This window comes from Bos indicus, chromosome 23 (genome assembly GCF_029378745.1).
Source record: "Bos indicus isolate NIAB-ARS_2022 breed Sahiwal x Tharparkar chromosome 23, NIAB-ARS_B.indTharparkar_mat_pri_1.0, whole genome shotgun sequence".
Lineage (NCBI taxonomy): Eukaryota > Metazoa > Chordata > Mammalia > Artiodactyla > Bovidae > Bos > Bos indicus.
In genome coordinates, this window is record NC_091782.1 from 42921234 (window position 1) to 42937289 (window position 16056).

Genomic DNA, 16056 nt, shown 5'->3' on the forward strand with positions numbered 1-16056 from the left:
AAGATCCCCTGGAGGAGGGCATGGCAACTCACTTCAGTATTCTTGCCTGGAGAATCCCTATGGACAGAAGAGCCTGGTGGGCTACAGTCCATGGGGTCAAAGAGTTGGACACGACTGAAGCCACTTAGCATGCAGCACACCCATCACTTTGTCTCTCATGAATTCTTTCTGCGATGAAACATCAAGAACTCGAGCTTCATTAGGTCCTGAAACCCCAGGGTGTGAGATCAGTTGAAAGACCATGGGTTTGGTTGGGTTTGAGTCCCAGCTATGTGGGTCTAAGTCCCAGTCTGAGGTGAACAGTTTCATTTCCAAGGTTCCTTCATGTTGTAGCATGAATCAATACTGTATTGCCCTTCTTAGCTGAATATTCCGCCCTATGGGTATACTAGGTTTTGTTTGTTTGGTCATCAGCTGATGGGCACTTGGGTTGTCTCCACCATTTGGCTACTGTGAATAGTGCTACTGTGAACATCTGTGTGGGCTTCTCTGGTGGTTCAGATGGTAAAGAATCTGCCTGCAATGCGGGAGACATGAGAGACCTGGGTTCAAGCCTTGGGTTGGGATGATCCCCTGGAGGAGGGCACGGCAATCCACTCCAGTATTCTTGCCTGGAGAATACCCAGGGACAGAGGACCCTGGTGGTCTGTAGTCCATGGGGTTGTAAAGAGTCAGACATGACTGAGTGACTAAGCATGCCTCAATATCTGTGTATAAGGTTTTGTGTGAACATGTATTTTTACACCTGTTGGGTCTATTCTAGGAATAGAATTGTTAGGTGACATGGTAACTCCTATGCTGAACCTTCTGAGAAATGGCCGGACTGTTTTCCAAAGCAGTTGCACCATGATACAATCCCACCAGCCATGTCGAGGGTTCCCATTGCTGCACACCTACACCAATACTTTGTGCTATCTGCCTTTCTCACTGAAGTCATCCTGGAGAGCATATTGTTTATTCTGCTCCATCATATTTAGCTGCAATTATAACTTATTATAATTAGATGTGTTTTTTTTTCTAGATAAAAGGCATGTTTGGAATAGACTCAATCCCTGGCAGGATTGACCTTGCTGGGACCTCCACAAGCTCTCATGACAAAACACTTCACTTTCCAAGGGAAAAAAATATGCTCCTTATAGGTAAATCATCATATTTTTTAAAAGGAGTACAGAACAGGTTTCCTTGGCAAATTCCTAGCACCAATCAAGGGCTGGGGACTCACTATCGCCTTCCCCAGTTTCTCTTTGGGACTGTGTCTGTTATTATTGCTCAGTTGCTAAGTTGACTACAGAGCACCAGGCTTCCCTGTCTTTCACTATCTCCTGGGAGTCTGTGTGTCTATCTGCTGCCAACTCAAATCCTTTTGACTACCCTGATGATTTCCTTTCCAGGGCAACAAAGGCCATTTATAACCAGCGTAGAGTCTTACCTGCAGGCATTCTGGGTGATTAGCTGCAAAGAGCTTCCAGTCATCCAGGGTATAATGCTTGTGAATCGCTGTAAACATGGAGTGCTAGGAAACAAAACGGAAAGGCACCGTTAGGACGAGAAGTCAAGGAAGCCCTGCCCCGCCTTCCTCCATATGGCGAGGTTAAACCAGCAACACAAAACCATCCAGTGTTCCAGCCATTCACGCTTCGCTTGCTTTGAATATGCTCCGAGGAGCCCCTAACAGAGGAAGGTGTAACCACGGAAATCACAGGACCGTGTTCCATTCTAATCTCATCAGCCAACACAGCATTCAAGATGTAGGAGGCAATGCCAAGAAGCAGGGGTGGGAGAGGATGGGGGAGGGTTCTGAGAGCCCTGGTCCAGCCCACACGTGACAGGCCAAGAACAGCACAGAGGGCTGGTCTCCTGCTGGTCAGCAGCACAGCCCGAAGGCAAAGTGATGCTGCTTCTTCTTGTTCAGTGGCTATGTCACGTCTGACTCTTTGCAACCCCATGGACTGCATCATGCCAGGCATTCCTGTCCACTCTCTCCCAAAGTTCACTCAAACTCACGTCCATTGAGTTGGTGATGCCATCCAACCATCTCATCCTCCTCTGTTGCCCACTTCTGCCCTCAATCTTTTCCAGCATCAGGGTCTTTTCCAATGAGTCAGCTCTTCACATCAGGTAGCCAAAGTATTGGAGCTTAGTGATCCTTGCTGCTGCTGCTGCTAAGTCGCTTCAGTCATGTCCAACTCTGTGTGACCCTATAGACGGCAGCCCACCAGGCTCCTCTGTCCCTGGGATTCTCCAGGCAAGAACACTGGAGTGGGCTGCCATTTCCTTCTCCAATGCATGAAAGTGAAAAGTGAAAGTAAAGTCGCTCAGTCGTGCCCGACTCTTTGCGACCCCATGGACCGCAGCCTACCAGGCTCCTCCGTCCATGTGATTTTCCAGGCAAGAGTACTGGAGTGATGCTTAGTCAACCCAAAAGAACCTCAGCTTCTATGCGAAAGCTTCTCTTTGTGTTCACGATCTAAACATTTCCTGATAAAAGCTAAACCCATCCATCAGGCAGCTGGTATTCTTGAGGGAAGGAAGTACATAAATCCTAATTCTAAAACTATGACCATCAACCCAGTAAGGGTTTACTGAACATCTATTTTGCACAAGAACTTCACATATGTTATTTCATGTACTTCTCAGAACAACTTTGTACAACAGCAGTAACTTCGTGGGCAAAGACAGGACTTAAGAAACTGACATTTAAGAAACTTAACAACTGCTTGGCCAAAAGTGGGGCAAAGGACAGAATCAAACTCAAATCTGAATCCAGAACCCAGGCTCCTCCACCTCCTCCTGTATAGGGGCCTCACTCCTAACTTCTCTCAGTCTATCTCCCCCATTAAAAAATTCTCTGACTTTACTGATGCACGGAACTAACTCAGCATTCTAGAAATGGAAAATTCATAGGACCCACACATGATTAGCTATTTCAATGAACACTGTTTCATTTATGGAAAGTCTTTCCTGTGCAAATGGGAAGAGCCTACCAAGTTCTCTGTTTCTCATGAAACAGTAATCTGATATGTGAATTAATCAGGGCCATTAATCGCTCCCTGATTACATGCACTTTTACACAAATACAGAATTCATGAAGAGCAATGGCTGATCACAGCAGAGTGAGGGAAAGATAGGGAGGAAAAAAAACACAAATTCCTTTTCCAATTAATTTGTTAGCCTCCGGCCCAAAGCTCAATGGGGGCTGAGGGCGGACAGATGCAACTGATCCTGGACTCAGACCTCAGGCAGACCACCCCCTACACTATTTGGTGAGTTCATAATTTGTTTGAAAATCTTCCTTCTAATCACTGGCTAATAATGAATCCCAGTACCTCCTGAGGTTAGTCATGCTGCCCACAGCAAGAAGCCCTTTCAACTAATTGGATTTATCTTTTCACTTGGCAGGCATTGTCTACGGAAATAGATGCACAGACTCTGAGCATCAGAAGCGCACATTTCACATCGATGATGAGTTAAGATGCACTGAACCTTGAATCCAATGCAGAGGCAGATGCATGAGATGAAGGTTCTGCCCACAGTAACTTTGCCTTTATTTTCCCAAGCCCAGGATACTAGTCCCTTTACAGGCAGAAAGACAGCAGCCGGCTCCAGGGACCTTGAGCTTATATCAGTACTATTATCTGCCAGTGTAAGTTGGGAGGCAGGTCCCTGATGCTGGAGCCAGTCTGGGTTTGCATCTCGGCTCTATGAGATTTCGGCTTTGCTGAAATGCCCTGGGCCAAGTGACCTCTCCTCTCTGTCTCTGGTGGAGTTGCGACCACCTCCTCCACATTCCATCCAGTTCTTGGCACCTAAGGTTTCTATAATGTGATATAATAAATGCTACAGAGCAAAGTGATTCTCTCTTTTTAAAGGTGCCGTCACTCTTCTACTAAATACGACACTTATCTAACATTATAATATGGCATGACATCCAACTTCGTTTTGTATCTCTAATTTCCAAAACTATCACAGGCATTTTCAAGGAAGAAATGGATGCCGGTCTGAAACTGAGCGAGGTCTTGTGAGGCTTCTGGGCACAGCTTTTCAGTGTCCCCCATTGCTTTGATTATAGCAAACAGCCTTCCTCAGCCTCCATGACCTTCCCTGAGCTCCAATGGGCAGATTCAGTTACTGATCAGGCAAGAGAGGGGAGACCAGGGAGCAACAAACAGGGAAGAGCAGCCTGGGAGCAGGGTCCTGTTTCCCCATCAAAGGATACACATGACTATATCTTTGAGCTATTTTTCGGATACTGAAACACCTACCAGGTGGGAGAAGTTAATGATTAAGGATGGTATGCTGCCCACACTCCTGGTGGCTCAAACAGTAAAGAATCCGCCTGCCAGTGCAGGAGACACGGGTTCGATCCCTGGGTCAGGAAGACCCCTAGAGAAGGGAATGGCAACCCACTCCAGTATTCTTGCCTTGAGAATTTCATGGACAGAGGAGCCTGGTGGCCTACCGCCCAGGGGCCGCAAGAGTCAGACACGACTGAGTGACTAACACTACTTCTCAAGCTGCCCACAAGCCTGTAGACCGCAGACAATTGGACCTGAAGGTTGAAAACATTGACTCCTATGTACCTCGCCACCAACCCATCAGAAGAATGTCTGAGCGCTGATCACATCCTCTTTGAACAATTACTACAAAACCTGTCACTATCTTCCCCAAGTGCAGACACACAGTTTTGAAGACATTAGTCCACTGTGTCCCCCTTTGCCTGGCAAAGCAACAAGTGTGTTAGTTGCTCAGTCAGTGACACCGTGAACTATAGCCCCCAGGCTCCTCTGTCCATGGAATTCTCCAGGCAAAAATACTGGAGTGGGTTGCCATTTCCTTCTCCAGGGGATCTTCCTGACCCAGGGATCGAACCCAAGTCTCCTGCACTGCAGGTAGATTCAATGGCAAAGCAATAAAGCTATCCTTTTCTACTTCACCCAAAACTCCCCATCATGGGATACATACGACAATATCTTTGAGCTATTTTGCAGATACTTGAAACACCCTCCAGGTGGGAGAAGTTAATGATTAAGAACGGTCTCCAAGATTTGATTGGCACCAATGTAAAAAGAAGCTGAGCTTTGGGCATCAGATCTAGACCATCTCAATGAATACAAAGTCCAGACTCCACCTACCTTCTGATGGAAGAGAGAAAAAGAAGGGCCTCCAGCAACAATCAGACTCAGAACCAATTAGTTTGGCCAAAGTGAATGACCTGAAATGTCTCGCTTTTCTCCTCTCCCCTATGTATGACAACCTGTCCAGTGTGAGCGCCAGAGGGAAAAAGCCCACCTTCCTACCTGTGACATCACCACTGCCATCTCAAACGTCCCCACGGTGTCCATGTTGGCCACAATGATGGGAATCCCCGAGTAGGTCTGCTTCGAGTTCCGAAATGTGAAGGTTCGCTCAAGGTCCACCTATTGCAAGAGGAAAAAGAAGTCTTTGGTTCTTTATGTGATTGGGGCAGAATTTCTAGAGTTTGGAGCGAATGAAAAGACACAAAGGAAGTGTATGTCCCTGGGTCCTCTTAGGTGTTGGGCCAGGGGCTCCAAACACAAGCGAGTCCCTAAGGAAATGGAATCATGGGTTGTTATCCAGGTGCAAAAACTGAACCCAGCTCCTTACAATCCTCAAGAAACCAGGACAAGGCACCGCATGTTCTGCCATCAAGCCCAGCCTCCAAACTGGAAGCTCTCTCCTTCAATAGCCTCTCCCATCCCCCGCCACCTTCTGTCCCCAGCCTGCTTCATGCCAGCCCCAAACATCCACACACAAGTCACTGTTCTCCACTTCTGGAGGGACGGTTCCCCTTCTGGGAAAATCCACTCCAGTCTCCCCTGCCATTCAAGACCCTCCCTTTAATTTCCACCTTCAGAGAGAACTAGGCCTTCACCCTGCAGTCAGCTGCAACCCCCATTAATCCCTTTGCCCTTCAACCTTCTCCACTGTTTCATGACTACCAGCATCTTTCAAAGATAGCCATGTCTGTGCACATAACCACTGGTTTCTGATTTGCAAATACAGCTCCAATTCTACCCTAATTTCAGCTTCAGGGTATTTATGACTAACTCAAGTGATCGGGAATCCAGAATGAGAGCTAAGCCAGGAAGGCGGGCTCAGCAAAAGCAGTGAGTAGGGCCAGGTGTTCGCCAAGAGCTGCTGCTGCTAAGTCACTTCAGTTGTGTCCGACTCTGTGCGACCCCATAGACGGCAGCCCACCAGGCTCTGCCGTCCCTGGGATTCTCCAGGCAAGAACACTGGAGTGGGTTGCCATTTCCTTCTCCAATGCATGAAAGTGAAAAATGAAAGGGAAGTCACTCAGTCTTGTCCGACTCTTCGTGACCCCATGGACTGCAGCCTACCAGGCTCCTCCGTCCACGGGATTTTCCAGGCAAGAGTACTGGAGTGGGGTGCCATTGCCTTCTCCACGCCAAGAGCTAGCAGAATTGAAATCATGGCCTCAACCTGGGCCAGATCTCCGGCTGCCATACAAAAGCAGCCATGTATGTGCCCAGATGCAGTGCTCATCCTACGCCTGCTCTTATCTAAGTGCTCTGCTCTTATCTAAGGACCGCCCCCCCACCCCCACCACACACACCACCCCCCACACACACACACACCACCATAGGCTCCACTTCCCAGGCTGGTTTCTGGCTGGGTTTGGCCAACGGGGTCACTGGTGGGGCAAGGGAGGAGACAGGCCTGGGTCCAAGAAGAGTAGTTCTGCAGACCCCCTCGGCCCTGGCCTGCCGGGTCATGGTTCTAGCTCACAGAGTGATCCCAGGCCTTGGGACCCTCCCCTTTGGAAGTGGTTTCTCTGCAGCCAATCTCTGGGGTCCCTCGTATCCCCTCTGGCATCTCCGCTGAGCCATGCTGCCTCGCATTAAATTTCCTGTTTTAAATATTCAGTCCTGTCTGTTTCTTTAGTCAGACCCTGCGGGACACGGCCCGCACAGAAGCAAGGGGACGCTTTCCCAAGGAGAACTGGCAGCACAAACCCAGGTGTGAATCCTAAGCTGCCGCAAGAATCTGGACCTACATTAATCCCAGCTGACTAAAGACCACGGCAATAATCATTTCCTACCAGTGTTTATCTAGAGCCTTTTATTTTTCGTTGGAAGTAACTTTCACTTCTTTTAAATTTATTTTTTAATAAAAATTGCTTTACCCTGTTGTGTTGGCTTCGGCCATACACCGTGAATTGGTCATAATTATATTCTCCCACCCCTCGTCCATCCCATCCTTCTAGGTCATCACAGAGCCAGGCTTAGCTCCATGTAATATAGCAATTTCCCACTAGCTATCTGTTTTACACATGACAGTGTACACATGGCTTCCTTGATGGCTCAGTTGGTAAAGAATCCGCCTGCAGTGCAGGAGACTCTGGTTTGATTCCTGGGTTGGGGAAATCTGCTGGAGAAGGGATAGGCTACCCACTCCAGTATTCTTGGGCTTCTCTTGTGGCTCAGCTGGTAGAGAATCTACCTGCAATGCAGGAGACCTGGGTTCAATCCCTGGGTTGGGAAGATCCCCTGGAGAAGGAAATGGCAACCTGCTCCAGTATTCTTGCCTGGAGAATCCCATGGGCAGAGGAGCCCAGTGGGCTACAATCTATGGGGTCGCAAGAGTTGGACATGACTTAGTGACTAAACCACCACTACCACCACCAGTGCATACACGTCAATGCTACTTTCTCAGTTTGCCCCACCCTCTCCTTCAGCCGCTATGTCCACAAGTCCCTTCTCTACATCTGTGTCTCCATTCCTGTCCTGCAAATAGGTTCCTCAGTACCTGAGTCAGTTGTAGTGAGGTGGATAAACCTAGAGCCTGTTACAGAGTTAAGTGAGTCAGAAAGAGAAAAACAAATACCGCATAGTAACACGCATACACAGAATCTGGAAAAAACAGTACCGATGAACCTATATGTAGGAAGTAACTCTCGCTTTGCCATCAGCGTGTCAAGACACCAGGAGACACCTATTTGTAGGAAGTAACCCTCACTTTGCCATCAGCATGTCAAGACACCAGGGGACACCTAGGTCTTTTGGCCTTTTCGCATCTCCTGTTCCTCCACACACAGAAGGCTTCCTGAGCCAATGAGGTCATCAACATGACGACATCGGCCTTAAACAGCATCAGCGAGGGGAAAAGAGATGCTTGACTGTGGGGGCACTGGTGGGAGGCGGCACATCCCTTTCCCCCACTTCCTTTATTACCATGCTTGGTTCTACTTCAGTAAAGCAAGTTCGATCTGCATCCTGAAAGATAACTGATGGGAACTATTAATGGCACCCTTCTGGGCTGCTAATGGCCCTCTAACATTTTGGCTTCGCAGGCTCACGACAATCAGGATTTCTTGGTCTCGAATTACTAATACTCCTTCCAAGAAGCATGGGAATAGCAGCTACACTCTGCACCTGGCTGAGCTCACAATGGTATTTTTTTCTCCTTGGCACTCCAAAAACCTATAGGCAGTAGGCAAAAAGCTGTTCTCCGTGGAAGAGGTCAGCCTTGACAATGAACCCTTCCCCTCATGTCTAGTCTCTTCCACATTGCAGAGTCTATGCAATCCTTAATTCTGGGAATGAGAAATAAAATATCTGCTCCGACCTTATGTACACAGACAGAAAGACACACACACACACCCTAAAACAGACCAGTTGTTTGCTGAGAGAAATATTTTAAATATCCTAGCCACTAGAAACTAAACTTGGCATTTAATCTGCCACAGCTGGTCAAGGCACCAAATATAGCACCTCCAAACCCCCTCTCTGCCAAGCCTGATTTGAAAGGGCACATAAAGTAATAAGCCACCCCTCCTCCACCTCAAAAATACATGTTTCTACTGCCCTTGCTTCCCTGGTGTCTCAGACGGTAAAGAATCTGCCTGCAAGGCAGGAGACCCAGGTTCAATCCCTGGGTCAGGAAGATCCCCTGGAGAAGGGAATGGCAACCCACTCCAGTATTCTGGAGAAGCCCACAGACAGTGGGCTATAGCCCATGCAGTTGCAAAGAGTCAGACACGACTGGGCAAACACACTTTCACTTTTATCACAGTCAGCCCTACAGCCCATTGTTTGAGGACCCAAAAGTACAACCAGAAAGCCCATCTACCACATTTCTAAATATCTCAATGCCAGGAGCAATGTGTAAGAAGCTGCTGCACAAATTTTTCTCTGTCCTCCTTCCTGGACAACAGTTTCATTCAGGGCCTAGAAAGTACTAGAACATGGCATCATGGGAGCCAGTCCTGGCCATCTCCTCTCGCACACATCCTTTTGTGCACGCAGGGACACTTCAGTCTACATGCTAACCTCCACGTCCACACGCCTATCCCTCAAACAGCAGTGACCTGGCCACTCTCTGAGATAGAGAGGCGAGCATCTGAGCAGCATGGCTGGCCCTTAGAAAGCACACCCCGGGAAGACTCCCCACCCCCACCCCCCTGCCCTCTTGCCCTGTGCAGGCCCTGGAATCAGTTCAAAGTCATCTGGGCAGGAAATCCAGGGTTCTGAGTATCTAGAGCACGGCCCAGAGGGAAAGGCCCAGCCTTCAGCTCTGTCCAGTGAGGAGGGGACAAAAATGGGGTCTGGGGCAGGGGCCTCTCTGGCCTAAATCTATGGATGGTGCCAATTAAAGCAATTCTCTGACTGCGTTACTTGGTACCTATAAGGTTACTTGCTTACCTTGGACTATAAGCGCAGGGCAATGCCTTTCCCCTCTGTGGTCCGAGTGGCTCAAAAGGGTGCAAATAATTCATGTCTGGCTAAGGGTAAGGATGGGATTGTGTTTTGGCTCCCAGTCTCTCAGGGCACTGTGTGGTGGGCCCCAGCCCGGCCCTCTGAACGTGCCTGGCCCCCTGGATGTTTCACCATCACGTGTCAGGATTCAGGGAAGCACGTGTAGTCGCATACCACCACCAAACCACAGTGCTCCACTGTGGAAAGGCTCCAGCGGCCAGCCCCGGCGCCTGTGTGCGCATCAGAATCACGCACGATGATTCCCAAAATACACATGCTCAATCCGCCCCAACCTCCTAAATCAGAACCTTTGTGATGGAGACACTGTGTGTACCTAGGAATGTCTTCCTAGGTGATTCTGATGCATTCATGAAAAGCAAGCCTAGTCAAACCCTCCAATGTTACACAGCCACATTTACAGAGGCTGTTACAGCTGGACTCTCTCTTCCAAAAGGCACTGAAATACCAACCAGTTCAGTACCTGTGAACATGACCTTTTTGGAGATAAGCTCTTTGTGGGTAATCAAGGTAAGATGAGATCATTAAGGTAGGTCCCACTCCAGTATGACTGGTGTTCTTATAAAAAGGGGGAATTTGGACAGAGACACAGCAAGGGAGAATGTTGATTGACGGGGAAGGCAGAGACTGAACAATGCTTGCAGCCAAGGAATAACCAGGCTGTGCGGCAACAACATGAAGGCAGGGGAGAGGCAAGGAAGATTCTCCATCACAGCTCTCAGCAGGAACCCACCCTGCTGACATCTTGACCTGGGGCTTCCAGAACTGAGAGACAATAAACCCCTGTTGTATGAGTCAGCCAGTCTGTGGTTCTTTGTTACAGCAGCCCCAGAAAAAACAGAGCCCAGGTAATAACACAATTGGCTCAGAGCCTGGAAGAACCCAGGTCTCCTTTCTTCCAGCCAATATCCTCTCTACTCTGCCATGGTCTTGTTCCTCTCAGGCCAGCCTGCTGTCCATGGAAGCTGGACCAGAACTCACCAGAGCTGGTTCATTTCTCACTGGACCTCTGGTGAGAAAAAGACTATGGAGCATTTAGGAGACTGATCACTCATTGGGTTATGTCTTGTCTGTCCCAGCCCAAGTGACCGGTTTTCCACTGCAAACTCCTCACTGTCCGACTTCCAACATTATGGTTGTGCTGTTAGGTTTGTGGTTTTCTTTAAACATCTTACTAGCTTAAGGACAAGGATGGGACACTGGAGCAAGGAATGGGTCCCAAAGAAGAAAATTCTCAGGCAGTCAGGGAGGAGGTCACCCCCTCAGTGTGGCAGAGGTCCTGCTCAACCAACATGTCACTTCCTCTGAAAACACTACCTAAATGCAGCCCCATGGCCCTCTATTCCTGTGGCCCAAGGACTTATGAAGACAGGAGAATGGACAATGGAGGGACAGCTGACGATGACTGTTGATGTGGTACAACCACAGGAAGGCCACCTAGGCTGTCTCCACCTTTACCTTAGCCTCCAGGAGCTGATCTCAAGTTCATTTCATGTGACACTTGTGGCAATGCCCTGGAAGGAGCACTAAACTTGAGTGGGAGGGCACCCTGCCTTTCTCCCCATTTCCTGCTCACTTGTCTGGTGGATCCAGCAGCTGGTCCAGCTCTGAGCAAAACTGCTGCAGAGATGAATCTTGTCAACAGTCACCAGGCTCCCTTCCCAGCCAGACTGCTATCATGGGGGCTGTTTGCTCTCCTGGCTCCACTCACATCTGCTCTCGTGAGCCCGGCCATTTACCATTTAGTTTCAAATTTACATTCAGGTATCCCTGTGCCTGCGGGCATGCACTTCAGGATTATACCTGGTCGTACAATGCAAAGTTTTCATCTGCCTATGGGAAACTTCAGGCATCCACAGCCGACTGAGCACAACTTGAGAGGAGGTTAGAGGTCCTCCTAGATCCCTCAATATCAATGAAGCAGGCAGTCAGGTGATGGGGGTGGCCAACAGGTAGCTAAACCATGATGGTATCCAAATGGGCTTCCCAGGTGGCTCAGATGGTAAAGAGTCTGCCTGCAATGCAGAAAACCCGGGTTTGATCCCTGGGTTAGGAAGATCCCTTGGAGAAAAAAATGGTAACCCACCCCAGTATTCTTGCCTGGAGAATCCCATGGACAGAGGAGCCTGGCAGGCTACAGTCCATGGGATTGCAAAGAGTAAGGCACAACTGAGCAAATTTACTTCCTGCTACTGCTAAGTCACTTCAGTCGTGTCCAACTCTGTATGACCCCATAGACGGCAACCCACCAGGCTTCACCGTCCCTGGGATTCTCCAGGCAAGAACACTGGAGTGGGTTGCCATTTTCTTCTCCAATGCGTGAAAGTGAAAAGTGAAAGTGAAGTCACTCAGTTGTGTCCTTCTCTGACTGCAGCCTACCAGGCTCCTCCGTCCATGGAGTTTTCCAGGCAAGAGTACTGGAGTGGGGTGCCATTCACTTCCTAGATCCCACAATATCAATGAAACAGGCAGTCAGGTGATGGGGGTGGCCAGCAGGCAGCTAAGCCATGATAGGAACCAAATGGAAAGGCAACACCAGTTAATTCAGGTTTCCAGGAAGGGAGCTGGTAAACTCCCACAAACATGGAAATATGAAAACACTTCTCAAGGGCACCGAGATCACACTGCTGTGTGTGCATGTAGATTGCAGTGTATCATGGGAAGCTGGGACATTCACAGCTTCAGTCAGCCCAAATTACGAAACCAAATGACTCAAGACAACATCATACTATTCCCTGGAAAAGAGTAATTCATTCTAGTGCAGAAGAAGAAGGGGGTGACAGAGGATGAGATGGTTGGATGGCATCACCGACTCAAGGGACATGAGTTTGAGCAAACTCTGGGAGATAGTGAAGGACAGAGAAGCTTGGTGTATTGCAGTCCGTGGGGTTGCAAAGAGTCAGACACGACTAAGCGACTGAACAACAACAACAAACATAAAATCTGAATGTTTTACCTTTACAAGAGGTTTCCTGCTTCAGAAAATACACATAATACATCCTTGCTTTAAATATATGATTTTTCTCAAAATAACTTTTTCTTTACTAAGTGAATTGTGACCCAATATTTAGATTATTGCGGCCACCAAATCATTAGTCTGCCCCAAATCCCCACATCTCGTCTCAGTGTGGACTCAGGTACCAGCTACTGCTGGGACTTCAGGAGTCTGGGCCTGCCATCCAAGCTGTTCATTGTTCTTCTAAGTGAAGGGGCAGGAAGAGAGCTGACCAATCCAGAGTGAAAAGTGTTACTCATTCCCCACCTCTTCCAGTCTGGGCTCCAGCTGCCAGCCCTCCAGCTTGAGAAGGTGAGTTGATTAGTTCTGATTATTGGCTAAAGCAGGAGGCTTCCAGTTAATTCAAACAAGCCCTCAGCTGGCAGCACCAGGCACTGCAGTTAGGAGTCCCAGCCGGCGCAGGCAGGCAGGCAGCCCAGATCCTCGCAAGGGGATTTATTTATGGTCCTGGAAGGGGGGGTGGGGGGAGAAACCTATGCTGGCTCAGCCTCCCCCTGTTTACTTGTGCAACCCCTGCCTCCGGACACAGCAGTTTCCTCACCTTCCTCTCCAGCTCGAAGCCCCAAGCAAAGCCATCATCACCCATATACACATCTCCAGGGGATTCTGCCTATCTGTGCAACTAGTTTATCCTTCAAGACTTGACCTTCCTCCTGCCCCCACCCTCTAGCTCTTTCCAGTCTGGTCTCCACATGTTCCTCGGGCTTTGCTCTCATTATTAAGGCAGAATGGGCAAAACTGCCCCCACCCCTGCCCCTCAGCGGTCCCATTAGCCCCCACACCCGCACCCCAGTGTTTCCAGCTTCTGGAAGACTGGGTTGGACTCCAGCTGTCCAGTAAGGGGGTGCCGCCAGGCACAGGTCCCCAGCCTCTCTCCCAGAAGTCACTGGAACGCAGAAGGTAAACCCTGAACTTTTGCCCCGGAGTTTCCCTGAGTTTCAGACCTCCTAAAATAAATTCCATGGCTGGACCTGATACTAAAGCAGTCAGAGTTCTCCGCAGAGAGACGCTGCCCAAAAAATCCCCGTCCCTGTACACCTGGGCTCCGCTGCGTCCTTTTCACCCTATATACACCCCTCAACCGGCCCCTGCCCTCGCCGTCACTCTTTCTGAATCAGCTGACCACTTGGTCTTCGCTCCTCTGGGGTTTAGTTCCGTGGTGCCTTTCCCCTCGCCGCCCCAACCGGACGCCTTGAGGATTTTAGGCCGGAGTCGGACCCCTTAAGGACAACTCGGACCTCTTACAGACACCTCCTGTCCTGGCAGGGGACCAGCTGGCTTTCCCTCTCTACGGTGGTGAGAAGAGCAGAAGGGGTCGGCGTCCCACCCACCCCCAGACACACAAAAAAGCAGGTGAGGTGGGCGCACAGTACAGCGCCTCTCACCCACCTCCCCCGCGCCACCCCGGAAAAAAAAAAAAAACAATCCCGCACCAATGCGGCTTTCGAAGGGCCCCACCTCGGCTCTACTCTTGAGGCTGCTTCGTTTGGGTCGGAGCAGGACATCCTTGAAGTCTAGCTTGAGGTCCGCATCTATGCGGGGCATGGTGCGGGCAGCGCGCTCGGGCCAGCGCGGCTGGAGCCCGCAGCTCCTTCCTGCAGTACAGGCGGCGCGGGACGCTAGCAGCTGGGTTTGCGGGGAGCCGGGAAGGTTAGGACGGGCGGGGCGGGGCTCCGGCGGGTAGGGCGGGGCCTCCGTTGGGAGGGGCGGGGCTCCGGCGGGCGGGGGCGGTGCCGCGGGAGCGTGAGGGTGGGAGACTGTGCCGCGGCGGGTGCTCTGCCCGCGCGCACGCGGCCCCCTTAAGGCCTCGGGCCGCCCCCAGCCGCTCTCGGCCTTGCCCCGCGCTCCGGAGGCTCCGCCCCCAACGGCGGCGGCCAAGGTAAAGAGCGGATCCGGGGACTGACGCGGTGCGGACAGACCAGATGGACGCTAGGAAGTCCGCTCGTGTGACACTTCTAGCCGCTGCCCGCCCCTGTTTACGGGCGTGCTCACTGCGGTGACCAAAGTATGTGTGTGGGGGGAGGAGGAGTGCACACCGTCTCGTCTGTCACCGAGGTCCCCTGTAGGGAGGAGACTTGGCCTGTGACCCCCTCACCCACTGAAAAGTCCACTCCTTGAAAGGCTTCCCTTCTTTCCTTTCAAGCCCCGTGTGCCCGTCAGGTGCTGAGTCACACCTCTCACATGCCAAAACCGAAGAAACCCTTGGGAAGGTGGAGAGAATTGGGAAAAGAGAGTGGGCAGGTGACTCTGGCCGTGGTGGGCTTGTTGAGGCAATCTTTGTGTTCCCTTTGGATTTCACGAGTTTGTATTAATCTAAAAGCGTGACGTCTGTAGTCGGCGGAGATCCTGAGATTCTAGGGACCTTAGTCCTCCTGAGAATGAGTGATGTCAGTTTATTTTTAGTCCACTTGTTGACCACGCTGAGCCGTCATTATGCATTAGGAATGTGCTTAAGTGCCCGCCCTGCACCTGCTCATTCGCTTGCACAACAGCCCAAGGAAGAAGGAGCCGGTTTGCAGATACGGAACTTGAGGACATATAAAGGAAATGACTTGCCCAAGGTTATAGTAAAGTTAAATAGAAATCTCTCAGTCCTTAAAACTTATTACAACCTTAGCTAAAGCTGCTTTTGTCTTGGAACCTCTCTCTGCCTGGGTTCAAAACCTGACCCCACCACATGCTAGCTGGATGACCATGGGGAAGCCACTTAATTTATCTAAACCTGTTTTCTCATAAGTTAGATGAAAAACATTTAACGCTATCCTCTCCCACGTTTGGGAGAGAATTAAATTGTTTGTTCTTGTGGGTTTCCCATAATTAATACATGGGAACTGTTTATTTAGGGTCACATGTAGCATTATGTGCTTTTTGCTTTGCATCCTCAAACTAGATTGCTAACTGCGCAAAAGCAACTTTCATTTTCTTTCACTTGTCTGTAGGCTTGACCTGTTCTCAGGGAACTCATATTTGGTACAACTGACCATAAAGAAACATCACAATGTTCATTTAACACAAATGTCTGCAAATGATAAAGTTCTCAGCCCATCACATTTGCAGCATAGGAAGTTCCTGAACTTTCATGAAAGGAAATGAAAGTTATCAGGGAGAGAGTGAAAATCACCACAATTAGCTGGACAGGCTAAATATTTATGACCCTTATGGAATCATTTGTTGGGAGCCAGCCAGATGGGCTGCTTATTTTCAAAGTCTTAAGTTAATTCTGATCTTAATTCTGATCTTAAGTTCCTAACTAAAAACAAGGTAAAATGTAATTATTTATGG

The 16056-nt window shown here is 49.6% G+C and overlaps 1 protein-coding gene and 1 long non-coding RNA gene across 4 annotated transcripts in view; one reads left to right on the forward strand and one right to left on the reverse strand.

Moving 5' to 3' along the window:
* GMPR (guanosine monophosphate reductase) overlaps window positions 1-14420 on the reverse strand; it is a 60690-nt gene extending 46270 nt beyond the window's left edge. Inside the window, exons 1-3 of one of the 3 annotated variants that reach the window (XM_019985913.2) lie at window positions 14233-14420; window positions 5298-5417; window positions 1430-1513 (exon numbers count right to left, since the gene is read on the reverse strand). In XM_019985913.2, the coding sequence (XP_019841472.1) occupies window positions 1430-1513; window positions 5298-5417; window positions 14233-14319 (291 nt within the window). In that variant the 5' untranslated portion in view covers window positions 14320-14420. Of the gene's footprint in view, window positions 1-1429; window positions 1514-5297; window positions 5418-14207 lie in introns of all 3 variants that reach the window. The other 2 variants (XM_019985912.2, XM_019985911.2) reach the window with 2 other exon arrangements.
* A 105-nt stretch (window positions 14421-14525) lies between these two features.
* The window catches only part of LOC139178855 (uncharacterized), a 52489-nt gene continuing 50958 nt past the window's right edge, over window positions 14526-16056 (forward strand). Inside the window, exon 1 of the long non-coding RNA XR_011563303.1 lies at window positions 14526-14779. This is a non-coding gene — a long non-coding RNA (uncharacterized lncRNA). The remainder of the gene's footprint in view (window positions 14780-16056) is intronic.